This window comes from Aptenodytes forsteri, unplaced genomic scaffold (assembly GCF_000699145.1).
Source record: "Aptenodytes forsteri isolate BGI_AS27 unplaced genomic scaffold, ASM69914v1 Scaffold347, whole genome shotgun sequence".
NCBI lineage: Eukaryota > Metazoa > Chordata > Aves > Sphenisciformes > Spheniscidae > Aptenodytes > Aptenodytes forsteri.
The window spans coordinates 257,109-272,686 of NW_008794110.1; the positions used below are offsets into that span (position 1 = coordinate 257,109).

The 15,578-nt window shown below is 39.1% G+C and overlaps 1 protein-coding gene across 1 annotated transcript; it reads right to left on the minus strand.

Annotated features, from left to right (window-relative positions):
* Positions 1-835: 835 nt before the first annotated feature.
* On the minus strand, positions 836-14,860 carry MYL10 (myosin light chain 10). The gene is made up of 7 exons (XM_009275371.2): positions 14,810-14,860; positions 11,937-12,012; positions 10,342-10,492; positions 7,493-7,510; positions 4,076-4,084; positions 1,772-1,820; positions 836-1,007 (listed from the first exon to the last, which is right to left on the minus strand). The coding sequence occupies exons 1-7, from the start codon at positions 14,843-14,845 to the stop codon at positions 909-911; spliced, it is 438 nt and encodes a 145-aa protein (XP_009273646.1). The 5' UTR covers positions 14,846-14,860; the 3' UTR covers positions 836-908.
* Between the last annotated feature and the right edge of the window lie 718 nt (positions 14,861-15,578).

Genomic DNA, 15,578 nt, shown 5'->3' on the forward strand with positions numbered 1-15,578 from the left:
CCGAATACAAGAAACTGTAGTCCATTTTAGAAACTACACTGATCTTGGATTATAAAAGTGAGAGGTAGTCTGCTTTCACACGTAACCCTGGGCTACAGTTCCTGAGTTCTTTTTCCTGTCTTTGTCCCTAGACTTTCGACAATCTTTGGCAAAACACATCCTTCCAGTGTGTGCCTCACCTGTAAAACAAGGCTAATGACCAACAGGTGAAAGAACAGGCGTTACTGTTATTTCATGGACAACCTCCTACACATAATAAAGGTACCTCTGAAGGGGGAAATTCATTATTACTGGTTTCTAAGTGTGCCTAGGTAAATTCTACTATGAGAAAAATAGCCACTATTCCACTACTTCTGTTCTTTTGCACCAAAGCAAATGAGTCAAGTGGCTTATGAAACTGGCCACATCACTGAGAGGGCATATTGCATATTCACAAGAGCTTAAGATTGTTTTATTTACACTTTCATTGCTAGGGGCTGTGAAATGGAACAGAATTCTATTTACCAAATACTCTTGCTAGTGCAATAAGTTAGAGGATTTCTCAATTAACACATGGAGCTTACATATAAAAGACAAGAGGTTAAGCAACACTGCAGTGCCCAATGGACCATCTGGTGAACATTAGGATTGTCAATAAATCATGAAAGCACCAGTTCATCAAGAAAATTCCATTTCAAACCACTGACAGAAAAAAAAAAAGGATGGGAAAAAACTCACAAAATTGGTATTTTCATCTTTTATAAAAACAGGAGCATTAAATAACTTTAATCTAATTTCAATTGTTTTATTGGTTCTCTTCTGATGACCACATGGCTTCACATACTGAATGTTTAGCCCTTTGTCTTGCACACAAAAGCATTATGAAATAACTTGGTGCATCACCACGGGAGAAGCTCATCTCTTTCCTCTTAGTCTTTCTCCTCACCATGGGTGATAACGTAACAGAGGTTCTTATAGTCAAGATTACCAGAGACATCTGGAGGGAAAGCGGCAAACATCTGGTTGATCTGCCAAGCAAAGAGGAGATAAGTGTTACAAACATAGGACTGTGGGACAGCAACGTGTACTGCTTTTGATTTTCAACCCAGTTCAGCTCCCTTCTGCCTTGATCTATTAACCACTGTGGAAAATTTTTCCTTAGCTTCAGTAAAATTGAAATAGGAATTAGGACACAACTAGTTAATACAGTCCTGCTATAATCCCAACAAGTTCCCTGTCAAAAAGAGCTCTCCCTGAAATCCAGGTAAGCCCTGGCCAAATAATGTACTACAGTCTGCACCCCAGTCTGTTCTTGCCACGAACCAATTCCACTCAATCTCTTCTTCTGAAAATAAAGTCCCTCTAAATTCCTCCCAGCCAGCAGAATCTGTGTTCAGTCTCACACAAACCACAAAGTCAGTACCTCATTTCAGAACTCATTTCAGATTTCAAACAAAATAACTCTCACAGGAATGGAAACCAGGTCACAGTCCCCACCCAAACCCACTTGAACTCTAGTAAATTCATTGCCGAGCTCATCATAGGAAAGAACAGCAAGAGATAGGCCGCGCTTACACTTGGATGGAAGTCCAAGGAATCTGTTTGACTTTGATTTAGCCATGGAGCTATTCAGAAGAGATGCTTTCAATTGTTCCTAATTGCTAGAACTGGCATCAGCCTTCTCTCAATCTGGATTTGAGCTGAATTCATGCATTTAAAGAGGGACAAATACTTATTGCTGGATAGTAGCTGGAGATAGATTCCTATTTTGAATAAAGCAGAAGGTCCTTACCTCTTCTTGACTGAACCGGTCTGCCTGTGTCATAAGCATTTCTTTGATGCTGTTCAAATAAAACGAAATAACCTGATTAAAGGGTGATAATGGCACATGACAATTCAGATGGCAAGATCCCTCCTGAAGTCGCATGAAAGAAAATCTGTGTGACCGCATAAATTAGAGCTGTTAATCCTTACATGATATTGTAAGAGATTTTCTGTGGGCACCCATCAGTGTCAATGCCTCGCTCTGCCAACTTATTTTGCTTTTGTGACATTTTATAGAGGTTTAAAATTGTTTAAGGTTATTACTCTAATTGAAATACAGCAATTTTGTATGCTTATCTTAACCTAAAATGGTAGGTTTTCTCACTTACTGTTTAAAGTTTGGATCACTTAACAAAACCAAAAGAGAGAATATTTTCTGTAAAATCTGGGGATGAAAGGAACAGAGCATGAAATGAGAAAGAGGACTTAAAAGAGAACTCCAACAGCTATTCCGAATCATCATCTGAGAATCCCTTTATTTGCATGCAGTCATTCCCAGAGGAGACTGTGAAACTGCATGAGACCTGTTGTATTTCACGGTACAATGTCTTGATCTGGAGTTACAGCACTGTAACAAGGAGCTTATCCCACACACAATCTGCATCCTATGCAATTACATCAAAGAGAGTATTTTTGGGACAGACCCTCAGCTGATTTACCCTCTGTTTTCAAACCCATTGTGGGAAGTCAGTCGAGCATGTAATTTTTTTTACCTAAGTTTATAGGTGAACAGAAAAGCCAGGAAGAATAATTACTCTTTCTAGCCTAACCCCTTTAGATAAAATGTCTTTGTATTTCACCCAGTTACTCACGTGTTGAGGGCAGTACATGCATGATGTGCTAGAACATCCACCAGTATGAACTCAGTTATATCACATAAACATCCCTTTCACTTGCACTAATAATTTCCCCTTCCTGTAGAAGAATTCCTATATTAATCTCAAAGAGTTTGCATTCGCACTGAAGAGGCAGAGTGGTCTCCTTTTGTTACTACCAAAGGTATTTATACATTATCAGGATCTTTTCTAGATCAGTAAAGCAGAGTATAAACCTGTGATAACAGATGAGCAGTCTGTTGTACAAAAAAAAAAAGCTGAAACAAGTATAGATATCTGTTTTAGTTTGTAGATTTGAAAAAAGGCTGCTTTTTTGAAGAATTTGTTGTGGGGGAGTGAGAGCAATAGTTTTCTGGAAACAGCCCTTTCTGCTTTTTAAAGTGAATATTTGAAACTAACACTTTATAATAGAAATCATGCCTGCACAGGAACACTTCCATATGAGCAAAATTCACCTACTGTGGATGCAGATGTTCAGGCAAAATAGTAAAGCTTCCCTTTCTGCTCCCATACACCATGCATCTCGAGTGAAAAATGTCACACAGATAAAAGTGTAGTTTTAATGGCAAAGCTACAACTGTACTTCCTCATCTTTCTGACACACATTTTTTTTTTCCAGTAAAAGGCTACACAAAGACATATCCCCATTTGCATAAGTGGCATATGCAGTTCTGAATCTCTTTCTAGTTGATGTGAAGTGCTCATTTGGAAGGACAGAAGGGGAAAACTGAAAAAAGAAGTTTCTGGGTAATGAATAAGGGTCTTACCCACAAGGACAAGAGTGAAAATATCCATGCAAGTTTTGGGAAATACTCTGAAGTCACAGACAGAGCTTAAGCTGTTGTATATATTTTTCCTGCATTACTTTACCATTCTCTTTACTTAGCAAAGTCTTTCTTCATCTCTTTCTCTCATATTGCTGTTTCTCTTTTGTTATCCTGGCCATTTGTTATGTGACTGCATTTTTTGAAGTGGAATTCTCAAATGATCAGTGGGTGCAAGAGTAGAGAGATCATTCGCATCAGAATAAATTGATTATTGGATATATGTGCACTGGGGCAAACAGCATTAGCAAATGTAAATAGGAGGTGTGATACAGGAAGGAGCTTGGTGAATAGAAGGAAGCACTTAACAGCAATTTTGTCAGAAGTCACAACTAAACTTCATCACAAACAGGACTGAATTAAAAAGAGGTCTGGGCACTGTGTGTCTTTTATTCACATTATTTAGGGGAAAAGAAAAGATCAAATATCTAATTATAATCTTCTGATGCACAGCCCAGTAGGCTCTGGCACACTCATAAGGAAGAAGGACTGAGTTAAGGATCTATGCACATTTTCCATTATTTATTTTATAGGGAAGTGAACACTCACAATTTCCAAAACTACACATTATGCACTTTTTTCTTTGTGTATCTTGTTTTCTTTTTTAAAGACTACTTGCTTCTCAAAAAAAAAAAAAAAAAAAGTCAGTTTTCTGGGAAAAAAAGAATATCCATTTGCCTTGACGTAGGAGTCTAAATGTTACCTTCTGTCCTAGCTGACATCAGTTCCTTCTACAGTTACAAATACTTTGTTGCGTTCTTATACTTTCAAAACCTTTTTTTAAATTATCTGTGAAATCTCTGGGACATTTTTGGTTTTCCACTGGGTTTGCCCTTTCTACAGTGCTCTCTTGGAGAAAACCAGGTGAGTTGAAAGGAGCAGTGCTCTACAACTATGATGAGAAACATCCCTAGCTCAGCCAAACTAACCTCCAAAGGTCCAGAACACATGTAAACTCCCTGGGTCCATTTTCATCTGGTACAAATCTGAAAAGTTTTGTTGGCATCAGCATTAGACACAGTTGATGTTGGCCTGACTCACTTTGTCCAATGAATGGCGTTTAGGGCTGAATCATCTAACCTTTCCAAAAGCTATGCCAGTTTACACCAGCTGAGAATCTGACCTAAAGCATTTTCTCTTTTTGACATCATGCTATAGGAAGGATTTTATGTGTGGTATAAAGATGCAGACAAACAAAGTCTGTCATTGAATTTGGAAGTAAGTTATGAACTCCTGGAGCTTCTGGAAAGGTTAGAAGACTCCATCCCAGCTAGCATCAGATGGACTAAGTGAGTCATTTCCAGACTAGAGGTGAAAACACACAGAGGGAAGAGACATAAAAATCCCCAGAAGGATGTTAACTCCATGAACATAAAAAGAAGTTCTGATTAAAAGGTCAACATGGCTGGTTTTGGAGAGAAACATTCCAGGATTTTTTAATATGGAGAAATATTATTTATTAACATTAACTGTCATATTGAAATGGCTGTATGAGCCAACATAAAAATTATTTCAAAACCTTCAAATGTCTAAATTTTGGAAGCATATGAATAGAAGTTAAACCTCAAAGACATTCACAGAATTGATTTAATGGTTTGTTCTGTAATGATCAACATTACCCTCGGGTCTAATAAGTAAACATTATGCTCTGTTGTGGTGATGAACTAAAACAATTGTCTAATGTTAGTAGTGCAGTGGGGGTGGGGACAAGGTTGACCTTTTCCATCAAGGAAAAATAAAAGTATTTCTCTCTCATCTTAATTTTGGAGTGTGATACTGCATTCCTAATTTGCCCCAAACTCCAACTGGCTTCCAGCATCCAAGGAATGTAGAACTGGACACAGGGTGGCAAGCTGCAGATTTTGTATGCAGTATATTGTTACAGATAGTGGTGGGAAATATAACGTTTCATGGGTTTTGTATTATCAGAAGGTTGTATTTCATGGTTGTGATTTCACTACCGTGTGATCTGGCCTATTTGGCAACAGGCTACATTTTATTCTGACTGTTTGAGTCACTTCTGATGTATTTCTCTTACTGTTCTTCCCAAGCTGTTTGGATAATGTTAACCCCAAAACAATCAGGACGACTGTTAACCCTCTGTTCCTTCTGATTGTTTGCTACATCCACTTGTGTTTTAATTAATTTGGAAGTTCTTTAGTGAAAAGACTGTCTCTTTGCTTGTATTTTGCATATTGCTTACCATAATTGGACTCTGATACCCACTGGGAATTAAGTGCCACTGTCATAGAAAAGCATATTGGTAACAGAAGGAAATATTGTACATGAATTTTGTATTTCAGCTAACTTTCATGAGACATCAATAATTGCAGATAATGTCATGGAAAACTTCACCTCAGAGGTTCTGGTAACAGGTTTAGTTTTCAGTTACCATATCACAAGATTAGCAGAATTCCTTGATGCAAATACCATTTTGTAACTCATGGTTCCCTAATAAACTTCCTATACATATTATGCTTTATAAAATCTACCTGAAATGGCTGCTGCAGTAAAAGTGTAGACCCCAAATTCACCAAGGAATTTAAGCATATGCATAAATCTAGGCACATAAAGCATTTCACCGGAGCCATAGGTCAGACCTCCTCATCCACTGCCCCGATTTGATACCATTTGTCTCATTTACCTGAAGGCCTGCTTACACAGTTCTGGCAGTGCAGTAAGGATTTACATTTGTGCAATTAGCACTGAAAGTCCTTTTACCCTGCTTTGTTGGTGTAACAGGTTATGAATACAAATGAGGTCCTGCCTTCTTATTTAAAAATAGCCATATTGACAATAATTGCCTTATTATTAATAGTATTATTTGGTTTGGCTACCACCATATCTAGTAGAAATTTACAGCAAATTATTGTCTAGAAGCAGAAGGCTCAAACAGTAAACACATAACAAGGAAAATGTCCTCACTAAAACCATGTCCCAGAGTTAATTAAATTGATCACTTTTTTGAAAAGGGGACTAACTTTCCCATTTTAGTCAAGCACTCTGAGAGTTATTATTATTATTATTATTATTATTATTATTATTATTGCTGCACTGCACTCAGCTCCTGAGCTCTGGAACAAAACCAGACATATTTATGAGAAGAAGAAAAGCACATTTGTATCATGCCAGAGAACCTGCAAAACTGTTGCATGTGTCTGAGTCAACCAACTCAGTCAACAGTGATTTCAGTCTTCAATTCTATTTTAGAAAGCGTGGAGTAACTCAGTCCTGAACCTATGCCAGGCACCGCAACAAAACCAACACTGCAAATGGAGCATCAGAGTGGGAGAGTTACACCCCTGTCATCAGCGTATGGTAGACAATAACATATGCATGAAAAACTGAAGCCAGAGGTGAAGTATGATTCCAGAACACAGCAGTTATCTGAAAAGTCTAAACATGGCAAAAATGCCGGCTACGATCTGCTACCAGGATGCTGCAAAGCCATGTTAAAAGACATCCAGGTGAGACTTCACAATGCACATCAAAAGACGGATGGTGAAGCATTTGTCATGTCAGATAAAAAATAGAGGCGAATAGTTCAATGCTCAGAAGCTTAAAAATAATACCTCATATCTATTCTATGTCTGCAGGAGAGAAAACTTCCAGGAACTGGTCTCCAATATCAGTACCCAGAGGATTAGTGGCTTTCAGAAATGAAAATATAACAAACTGTTTCCATCACTGGCTTCCTTTAATCTTGTACTGTACGTTCCTTGTAAAAACACTTTTTGATGTTACTTGTTCTTTGCTATATAGAGAAGAGGTTATTTCCCTCACGAAAGGAAATGGAGCTCATCATAAAATCAGAATGTCAGTGGAATGCAATGGAAACAGAATGATCAATGTAAAACGGTGATTTGCACTTACGTTCTGTTCTTGCACTTATGTTCTGTCTTTATGCACTTCCACTTAAATATCTCCTCATTAAGTGTTACTTATAGAAACAGGATGGTTTAAAGCACTAGACTATGGCTCCAAGATTTTGCTTCTGCTCTTAGCTGGGCCACAGACTTTTGGTATGACTTTAATTTCCCTGCTCCTCTGTTCCCAGCAGTAAAATGAAAGTAATAGTCTTCCTTTTCTTCCATCCTTTATCTGTCCCATCTATTTAGACTGGAAAAAAATTGGGTCAGGGACTAGCTTTCACGGTGCCTTAAACTTGGCTGGGGTTTCTGACTATTCTGTAATACTGCAGATTCTGAGTATACTCACTTACAGTCAGTTTCAACCCACACCAAAGGATACACTATATACTCTGTTTCTGACCATTCCCCAGTATTTCAAAATATTACGGTAGTATATATAACACAAATCATTACTTATAACTGTAGGAAACCAAATTTACAAGCAGGAAGACTGACCCATGGACAAATGAAGCTACTTGGGATGCTGAGATGTTGAGAGCGTGATTAAAAAAAGGTAATAACATGAAGAATTGCAGTTTCAAAGTTTGTTTCAAAGTTTGGCAGAGAGAGGACCAGAATAGAGCCCAGTCAAGGTTCCCTGCTCTAATGACTACATACACTCCTGATGCCTTCTTAGTTTTCTTTGTTTAAAAGGTTTCACAAGGATTAGTAGTAGTATCTTAGTGGGTATAATAGTGAATAAACCTAAGGCTGTATGGCCTCCTTCTTGTCACACGCTGGCCATGGATATTTTTTTGCCAAGCTGTAGGCAATGTATTCAAACTGCAATGAATGTATGATCAATACAAAGAGCATTGGTATTTAATGAGTGTTTTGATTGCCCCATGAAAAGAAACATCTTCCAGCTCCAAGGAAAGGTCTGCATTTTAAGTAGTCACCACTGTGTGGGGGATTTTTTTTTCCTTACTGTGTTTTACATTTTCTACTCAGTCATATCCTTGGACTTTGGCTTTGAAGAGAAGCAATGCAGCAGGCATTCTTTATTGATTAGCTGGTAAATAAAGTGGTTTCTTTGATGTGCGGCATCTCTGTTTTCTGTACAAATTGTATTATTCTGACTCCCTGTAGAAACAGCTCCATGTGGTTGGCATTAACATAAACCGAGTTTTGTTAGCTGTTCATCTGGCATCATAATCTCAATATACAAAGCTAAAGCTCGTCCCGAAAATCCCAGCTTCCCCTTTATGACAGAAATCAATTATAGCACAACAAATTTTACTTAGAAAGCACCTTTCACCAAATTCTCTGAGTGGTACTTAGCTAATAAAGAGTGTTGCAAAATTGCCATATCCACTTCCTCTAGCCCTTTCTCCCTTTCTAATTGCACTACAAAGGCTCTTCATCCCAATTAGTTTTGATTGGGAATGTGCAGTCTTTTGGCTCTGTTTCCTTTGCATGACAAACCCAACCAGAAGGGCATGACAGGCACAGCTGTGATTTTCCCTTCACCAAATGGAAATTAAAAAAACCCTCCTCCTCTGCTAGTAGCCAACAGGAAACCTGCAGACAAGAGGGGTACGCTTTACCATTCACCTTCCTGTGCTGGCTCTGGTTTTAGGCCACACAATTGGCAGGGCCAGACTCTTTGCCAGCTTCAGCAATCGTAAAAGACAAGAGGGAAGAGGGGAAAGGAAGAAGAGCTCACTTCCATGCTCTGTGTGATCATAAGCATCACAAATAGACAGGAATGGGTAGCAGGGCACCCCACAAGAAATAGTCACGTATCCCAGAAGGAAGATTATGGAGAAGGGCACTACCTACTCTGCAAGATGACATCTAGAATGTAAAGGTGGAGGTACCACTGTGATCAAGACAGATTGATGTCTGGGTAATAAAATCCCCTCCTCAGTGTCAGTCTACAGCCTTCTCCATCACCTCTGATGCTTCCCAGACATGCTGTGTTCCTTAGCAATAGTGTATTTCTTTGAGGACTAGCTACATTAATTCTTTCTTTCAGACCTCTCTATTTTCTACTCCTTGCTTGCTTGCAAGCGTAGCAAGCCCTTCACGGAAATTGTGCTTAGCAATATAAAGCCAGAGTCCAGCAGCAATACAATAAATGTTTTTAAGAAGATGCGATCAGATTTTTCCATTTTTCTGTTCGTTAGTTATTTTAACAAACTTCTGGAATGTGTTTGGCTAAGGCCAACCTTGCTTTGAAGGTCAGGGCTTTCACCTATCTCTAATGCATATAGGAAGATGACTAGAGGTTTCTCTTGGCCACACACTCCCTCTCTTGCAGTTTCTAACCATTAACAGTATAAGAGATACGACTAAATTACTAGCTCCTACAACTAATTTAGTACCCACATTTTCTGAACTCCCTACAGTGATCCCTATATATTCTGTGCAAATGGGCAAAATTCCTCACCCTTATTACTGTAAATCCACTGAGATTAAATTATTTCAATTTATCCACTCCAGTAAGAGTTATTCAGTGAAATCTTCATCCAATGGCAAAATCACTATTGACCTCAAGTGAAACCAGGGCTGGGCCACTGGGTTACAACTAATACAGAAAATGAGGGAGGGCCATGTTGCTCCTTCATGCCCTAAAACTGCAAGGATGATGCAGAGGTCATGTCTGCATAATAAGCCAAAGAAGTGCAGAAAGTTTTTTTGTAGAAATACTGAAAATACTTTTAAACCAGCTAACACTGGGAGTGATACCACTATAGCATGAGCAACAGGAACCTACTGACGGTGAATGACTCATCTACACTGTGCTCCAGGCTGCCATGATTTCATTACTTTCTGGACCTCAACTTACCACTTTCATGTTAGCTTATGTAAGCTGAAATCACACCTTTGAATTGTCCTCTGGACCGTCCCTTAGCCTTTTCATACTTCATCTCTGTCTGCAAAAATGGAGGTCACTCCTTGCCTTTAAGCATTGTTCTGTGGATACATTATTATAATTTGCAAGGTGCTGAGATATTTCAGTGCTGAGGATCTTTGACAGATACCTCTCCAACCCCCCAAAGGTACTTACCTTTCAGCTTTTCCCCAAACATAGTAAGGAAGACAGTGAAGTTAATAGGACCTGGCGCCTCCTTCACCATGTCTTCAAGCTCTTCATTCTTGACATTCAGACGACCTGCAGCAGAGATCATTTTTCATAATAAATCACAAATTGTGTTTCAAAAAATGATTCCCATTCATCTCCTCCCACTGGGGAGCTCAGGGCTCTGTGCAACTTTGCTAATAACATGGTAGAACACAACTCTGGAATACCCTAGTGTAAAACAAATTGGCAGAGCTGGCTCTAAGATCAAAGGGTGACTGAAGGAGTAAGAAGGATAAATAATAGGGATGTGGCCAGCAGTGGACGGAAGAAGGGGCACTTCCAAATAAATTGTTTTTCTTCTTTGTTTTTTTACCCCAGGTGAAATACGGGCCCCTCTGATATTAATATAGTAGAGTTCAAAGTGACTGAAGTGAATCCAAGGTCTCAGTCTTTGCCCTCCTGTATATTGAGATGCCTTTCGGAGTAGAGGGCAGATGGATGAGTTGAGTAGTTGCATCCCTTCCCCATCCTTGTGCAGTCCTACCGATGAGAATTTAGACCCTGGCAACTCTACTCAAATTGAGTGGTAATTTGCTGTCACTGTACTTTATAGGCATTGAAGGGCTTCACTGAACAGGAAAGATACCAGAACTTGGCCTTAAGAAATAAATATTTCAGGGTAACAGTAGCTACAGGCCAAAGTTTGCAAACCTTATTGTTGCAATAAAGAGTTCAGGAGCTTCTGCTCTTTGCACTGACTCTGCTGGCATCTGATTCCACCCCAGGGAGCACTAAAGATTCTTATCAAACTCTTTTTAATAAGATCCAGATGGCAAAAGCCCAAATTCCTACATCACTGTTCAAGCCTCAAATGTTGCAACAAGGATACAACTCCAGGTTTGGGATCAAGAACATTTTGATTTTTCCTTTCTTTGGGAAGTTTTTCTTTAATCTGCTTGATATTATTAGGATTGTGATGCACGTGGAATGGACAATACCTAATCTCATGACATGCACATTCCACCCCGCATAAACGCACAACAGCACAGAACCTCACATGAAGTCTTCCTGCTTTTGTGTGGGCAGAGGGGCAGCTAGGCCATGACAACAACGTTAATTGGTAGATATTGCATGGCTCCTAGATGAAAAAGGTGCAGCCTGTGAAGCCTGGATTCAGAGGCACATCAGAAAGGCATGGACCCCTGCTTGGGTGGGCTTTTTATGAAATAGTTGCAGGGGAGGGATCAGTGCCCTTGGAGAGTTGCCAGCTGCACAGCTCTGTTGCACCCGCCAGTGAGTCCCAGAGAGACCTTGATTTCATTTCTGAAAGAGGCTGCTCAGGAGACTTTCCAGCTGGAGCTATGTAGTAAGATAGCAACTACCATAAAGGCAGAAGATCAAACTGAACAGGTTTCCTTTTGCCTCCTGTGTATCTCATTACTTCTCCCACCATAACTCTAATACAAACTTTTCTTATGTGCTTGAAATTTAAACTGCATTTCTTTTAGGTATTTGATTATTACTACCAGTTTACCTAGTGCAGCAAATGTGTCTCTCAAGTCTGCTTTGTCAATAAAGCCGTCCCTGTTCTGATCCATGATGGTAAAAGCCTGTTGGAAGAAAAAGGAAAATTTATTGCCATTGCCATGTTGCACTGGACAGTGCTACAATCACACATACCAGTCCAGGGGGGTATTATATTCATGCTGTAAAGACGAATATTTAACTTCCTTTGACTCATCCACATCATGCCACATCATTGCACTTTCCTCACTTTCAACACATTACTGTATCTTGGCAAGGGGCTTAATTAAACCCACCCAAACTTCTTCTTACTAAATTAATGCTCAATGCAGCGTGTAGCTGGGCTGAAGCCAATGCTGGCAGCTCCAGCCATTCAGGCCTTAACCCATAAAAGTTTGAATTAGGGAGGCTTTAGTTAGGGAGGATTTAGTCAGTGGTTACTGCGTGTGTTTTGTACCTTTCCCATACCTCATTCCTTTCTGCAGCTATCATATTCTGTAAAACATTTAATTACTGTAGATCAAGCTAAAGTCAATTTCCTCTGGACCTCAAAATGATCCTTCATACAGAGATAGCTGAATTTTCGAAAGTACAGAGAAATGTAGCTTTCATAGTATTATTTATTCAAAGTTTGTTTCCCTTTCCAATAAATTGTATCCTTCAGACTGTACTCTGTGCTCTGACTGACCTTGATGTGTTGACCTTAAATAGTTCTTGTCAGGCAAAATTTAACTTTTGATAGGAAAAAAACAGTTATTTTTCTATTTTCAGCCAACACAGAATTTATATACTCTAACCATTATTTACCAAGCCAGCTAACTGCCTATCTATTTATTTACCTATTTGCATGTCTGTCTATTTGCTGCCATCACACTTTTAATGTTTCATTGATTTTGAAAGATTTTAATGACCTGAAATTCCCCTTATCATACTATGGGGAATATTAGTAGAACCAGGCATGTCTCTGAAGCTGGTTATCTGTCTGACATGCACATCAATATGAGAGTATATCTTTACAATGACCAGGAAGTATTCTTACTTCAGTGTTATTATGAAAGACAATGTGCTCCTGAGAATACAGCTAGTCCATTGCAGCTACAGTAACTTGCAGAGTTTTACAGTAACTTGCAGAGTTTTAAAGTCTGCTGCTCTACAGGGTGCACTTCTTTGCATGATCGTATTATATCAACATATTTTCATGTAGTTTTACCTCCAGTTTCTTACGAAGCCCCACTGCTCACATTCCAGTTTGCCCATGTGATTTCTTGCAGCGTGCATGTTCATAACCCTTCATTTACCTGCCAAACCATCACCTAATAAAAAATTAAGCCCAACTCTTTAGAGTTGCTTTCCCTCCTTTTTGGGGGGGCTTGCTTTAAATGGTGATCCCCAGAATTTGGAAGCAAACCAGAAGAAAATATGAAGAGCAAAGCAGAGCCCAGCAAGCTCACAGAAGACAGGAAGAGCGTTAGGTATGTATTGTAACAGGTGAACTTAAAATAATGTACTAACAGAAATGCTGAAACATTTTCTGGTGAGCTGGTTGAAATCTCTAGATAAAAATATTCTGATCAAAAACAGCTGTCCAGAAATACTTGTCCCATGTATGCAGTTTTTAGACACAACATGGCCTTGGTTTTCACTGGACCACTCCACTGCCTCATGCTTTTGCCGTTATTCTGCCACCATCCACCCAGAAAGGCTCCTAGTATTATCTAATTTAGAGTAGATCAAATATAGCATTCTGACCAGTTCTTCTTTTTGTCAGCACATCTTCAAACAGTACTCCTTGGAGAAAATAAAACTGCAGGTTCATAGAATATGGAGAAGAGGTGGGAGAAGAGTGTTAAACATGTTCCCATTAACTGTGGGGAAAAGGTTAGTGGTTTCAATTCATTTACCTGGGCCATATTCACAATCCTTTGCGTGGGTTTTTAGTCTCATTCACCACTGAACTTTACTGGTGGGAATCCTGATGAAAAGTAAAGTTGAAAGCCACATGCACAAAATGAAACAGTAGCTATTTATCACATTGGAAATTGCTTTGGAGATGTGAGTTAACAAAAAATGGGGAAAAAAAGAATAATTTAAAATGACAAACCAGTGCAAAATGTGATGGCCTCACAGACATTCTAGAATGTCCACTCGGAAAAAGAGCATAAACTCATCAAACAAATTATCTGTCTTTAATATGCTTCAGCTTTTATGCCAGCCCATTAGATTTACCTTCTCACAGGTAACTGGTCAAAGAATCTACAATGCATGGTAATACCGAATTCTTTGGGAGCTAAAAGATGCTTACTTAGTTCATCTCAACATGTTGTTTTGTATTATTGGCATTTATGGAGAAAGTTTGCTGAGGGCTTCTTGGTATTTTTGTTTCTAGTTTGTAGGCAGTATTAGAAGGGCACAGAAGAACATTTTCTATTGCTATTGTGGAACAGTCCACTAATTAAAGCCCTGGTTCAATAAGGCATCTCTATTCAGGATAATACTTGAGCATGTAAGACTATTCTTATTTGAAATACCACTTAAACCTAACTTTAAACATGTGCTCAAGTGTTTTCCTGAATCAGGGCTAAAGTGGATGAGATGATAATTTTCCTTTATTTTGGGGTGGGGGCTTGGGGGCTTTTCAAATAAGCCTAGAGCTTGAAACAGGAGAGTGAGGGAGGGACAGAAAGAATGAAAGAAAGAATGAAGGAAAGAACAAACAAACACACAAGGAAAATGATATACCAGCCAAAACCACAGAGATGATTCAGAAAACAACTGTGTGTTCTATTAAAGCAGATGGAGAATTGAATAAGGATTACAAACAAAACCTATGTTATTCATTAGCAATGACAGGAGACTATAGAGAACAGCAGAATAGTGACCAACCTCTTTGAACTCCTGGATCTGGGTTTGTTCAAACATAGAGAATACATTGGAACCACCTTCTATCTTCTTCTTTGCCTTTTTTGGAGCCTGTAATACAAATAAGAAGAAAAACATGTATTACTTTGTCTGTTAAGCACCATGAAAACAAATTCCATCTTTAATAGAAGGTAAAATATATACAGTCAAGTAATACAAGAGGATTGTGTTTTGTTATGACAAGGTTTTTAATTCAATCCAATATATTTATATAAAAATGGGATAAAAAATGCTGCTTTATTAAGAGAAGAATCTCTCACTGAGGGTTTTTGCCATTCCCTTGCTCTGGCCTGGAACCTGACAGCTCAGATAAACAAGGACAGCTTGTTACTGTGCTGCCTTAAAAAAGGTGAGGGACCCAAAGTGTGACTCTCAATATCACAGCTGGTCCACTGCTTCCTTCCCCAAGGAACCTCCTGTTCCTTGGGTAGAGTCACCTATGCCAGACCATTTGACGCAGGAGACTACTCCCCCTTCTGCACTGGCTTTTCAGAGCTCTGTACTACAGGAGGAGTGATGTAAGCTTATAGCCTCACTTGGAGGTGTAAGCTAAAATTCCCAACCTGCTGTTCTCAAGAAATACAAGCAATTCAGGTAAGTGGCTACAGGTACTCCTTCTTCCCAGTTCCCATACAGGGACAGGCAGCCAGACTCAAAATGAGGCCCTGCATGAAGACTCAGTTCAGGAACTTGTCGTGGTTTAACCTCAGCAGGCAACTGAGCACCACCCAGC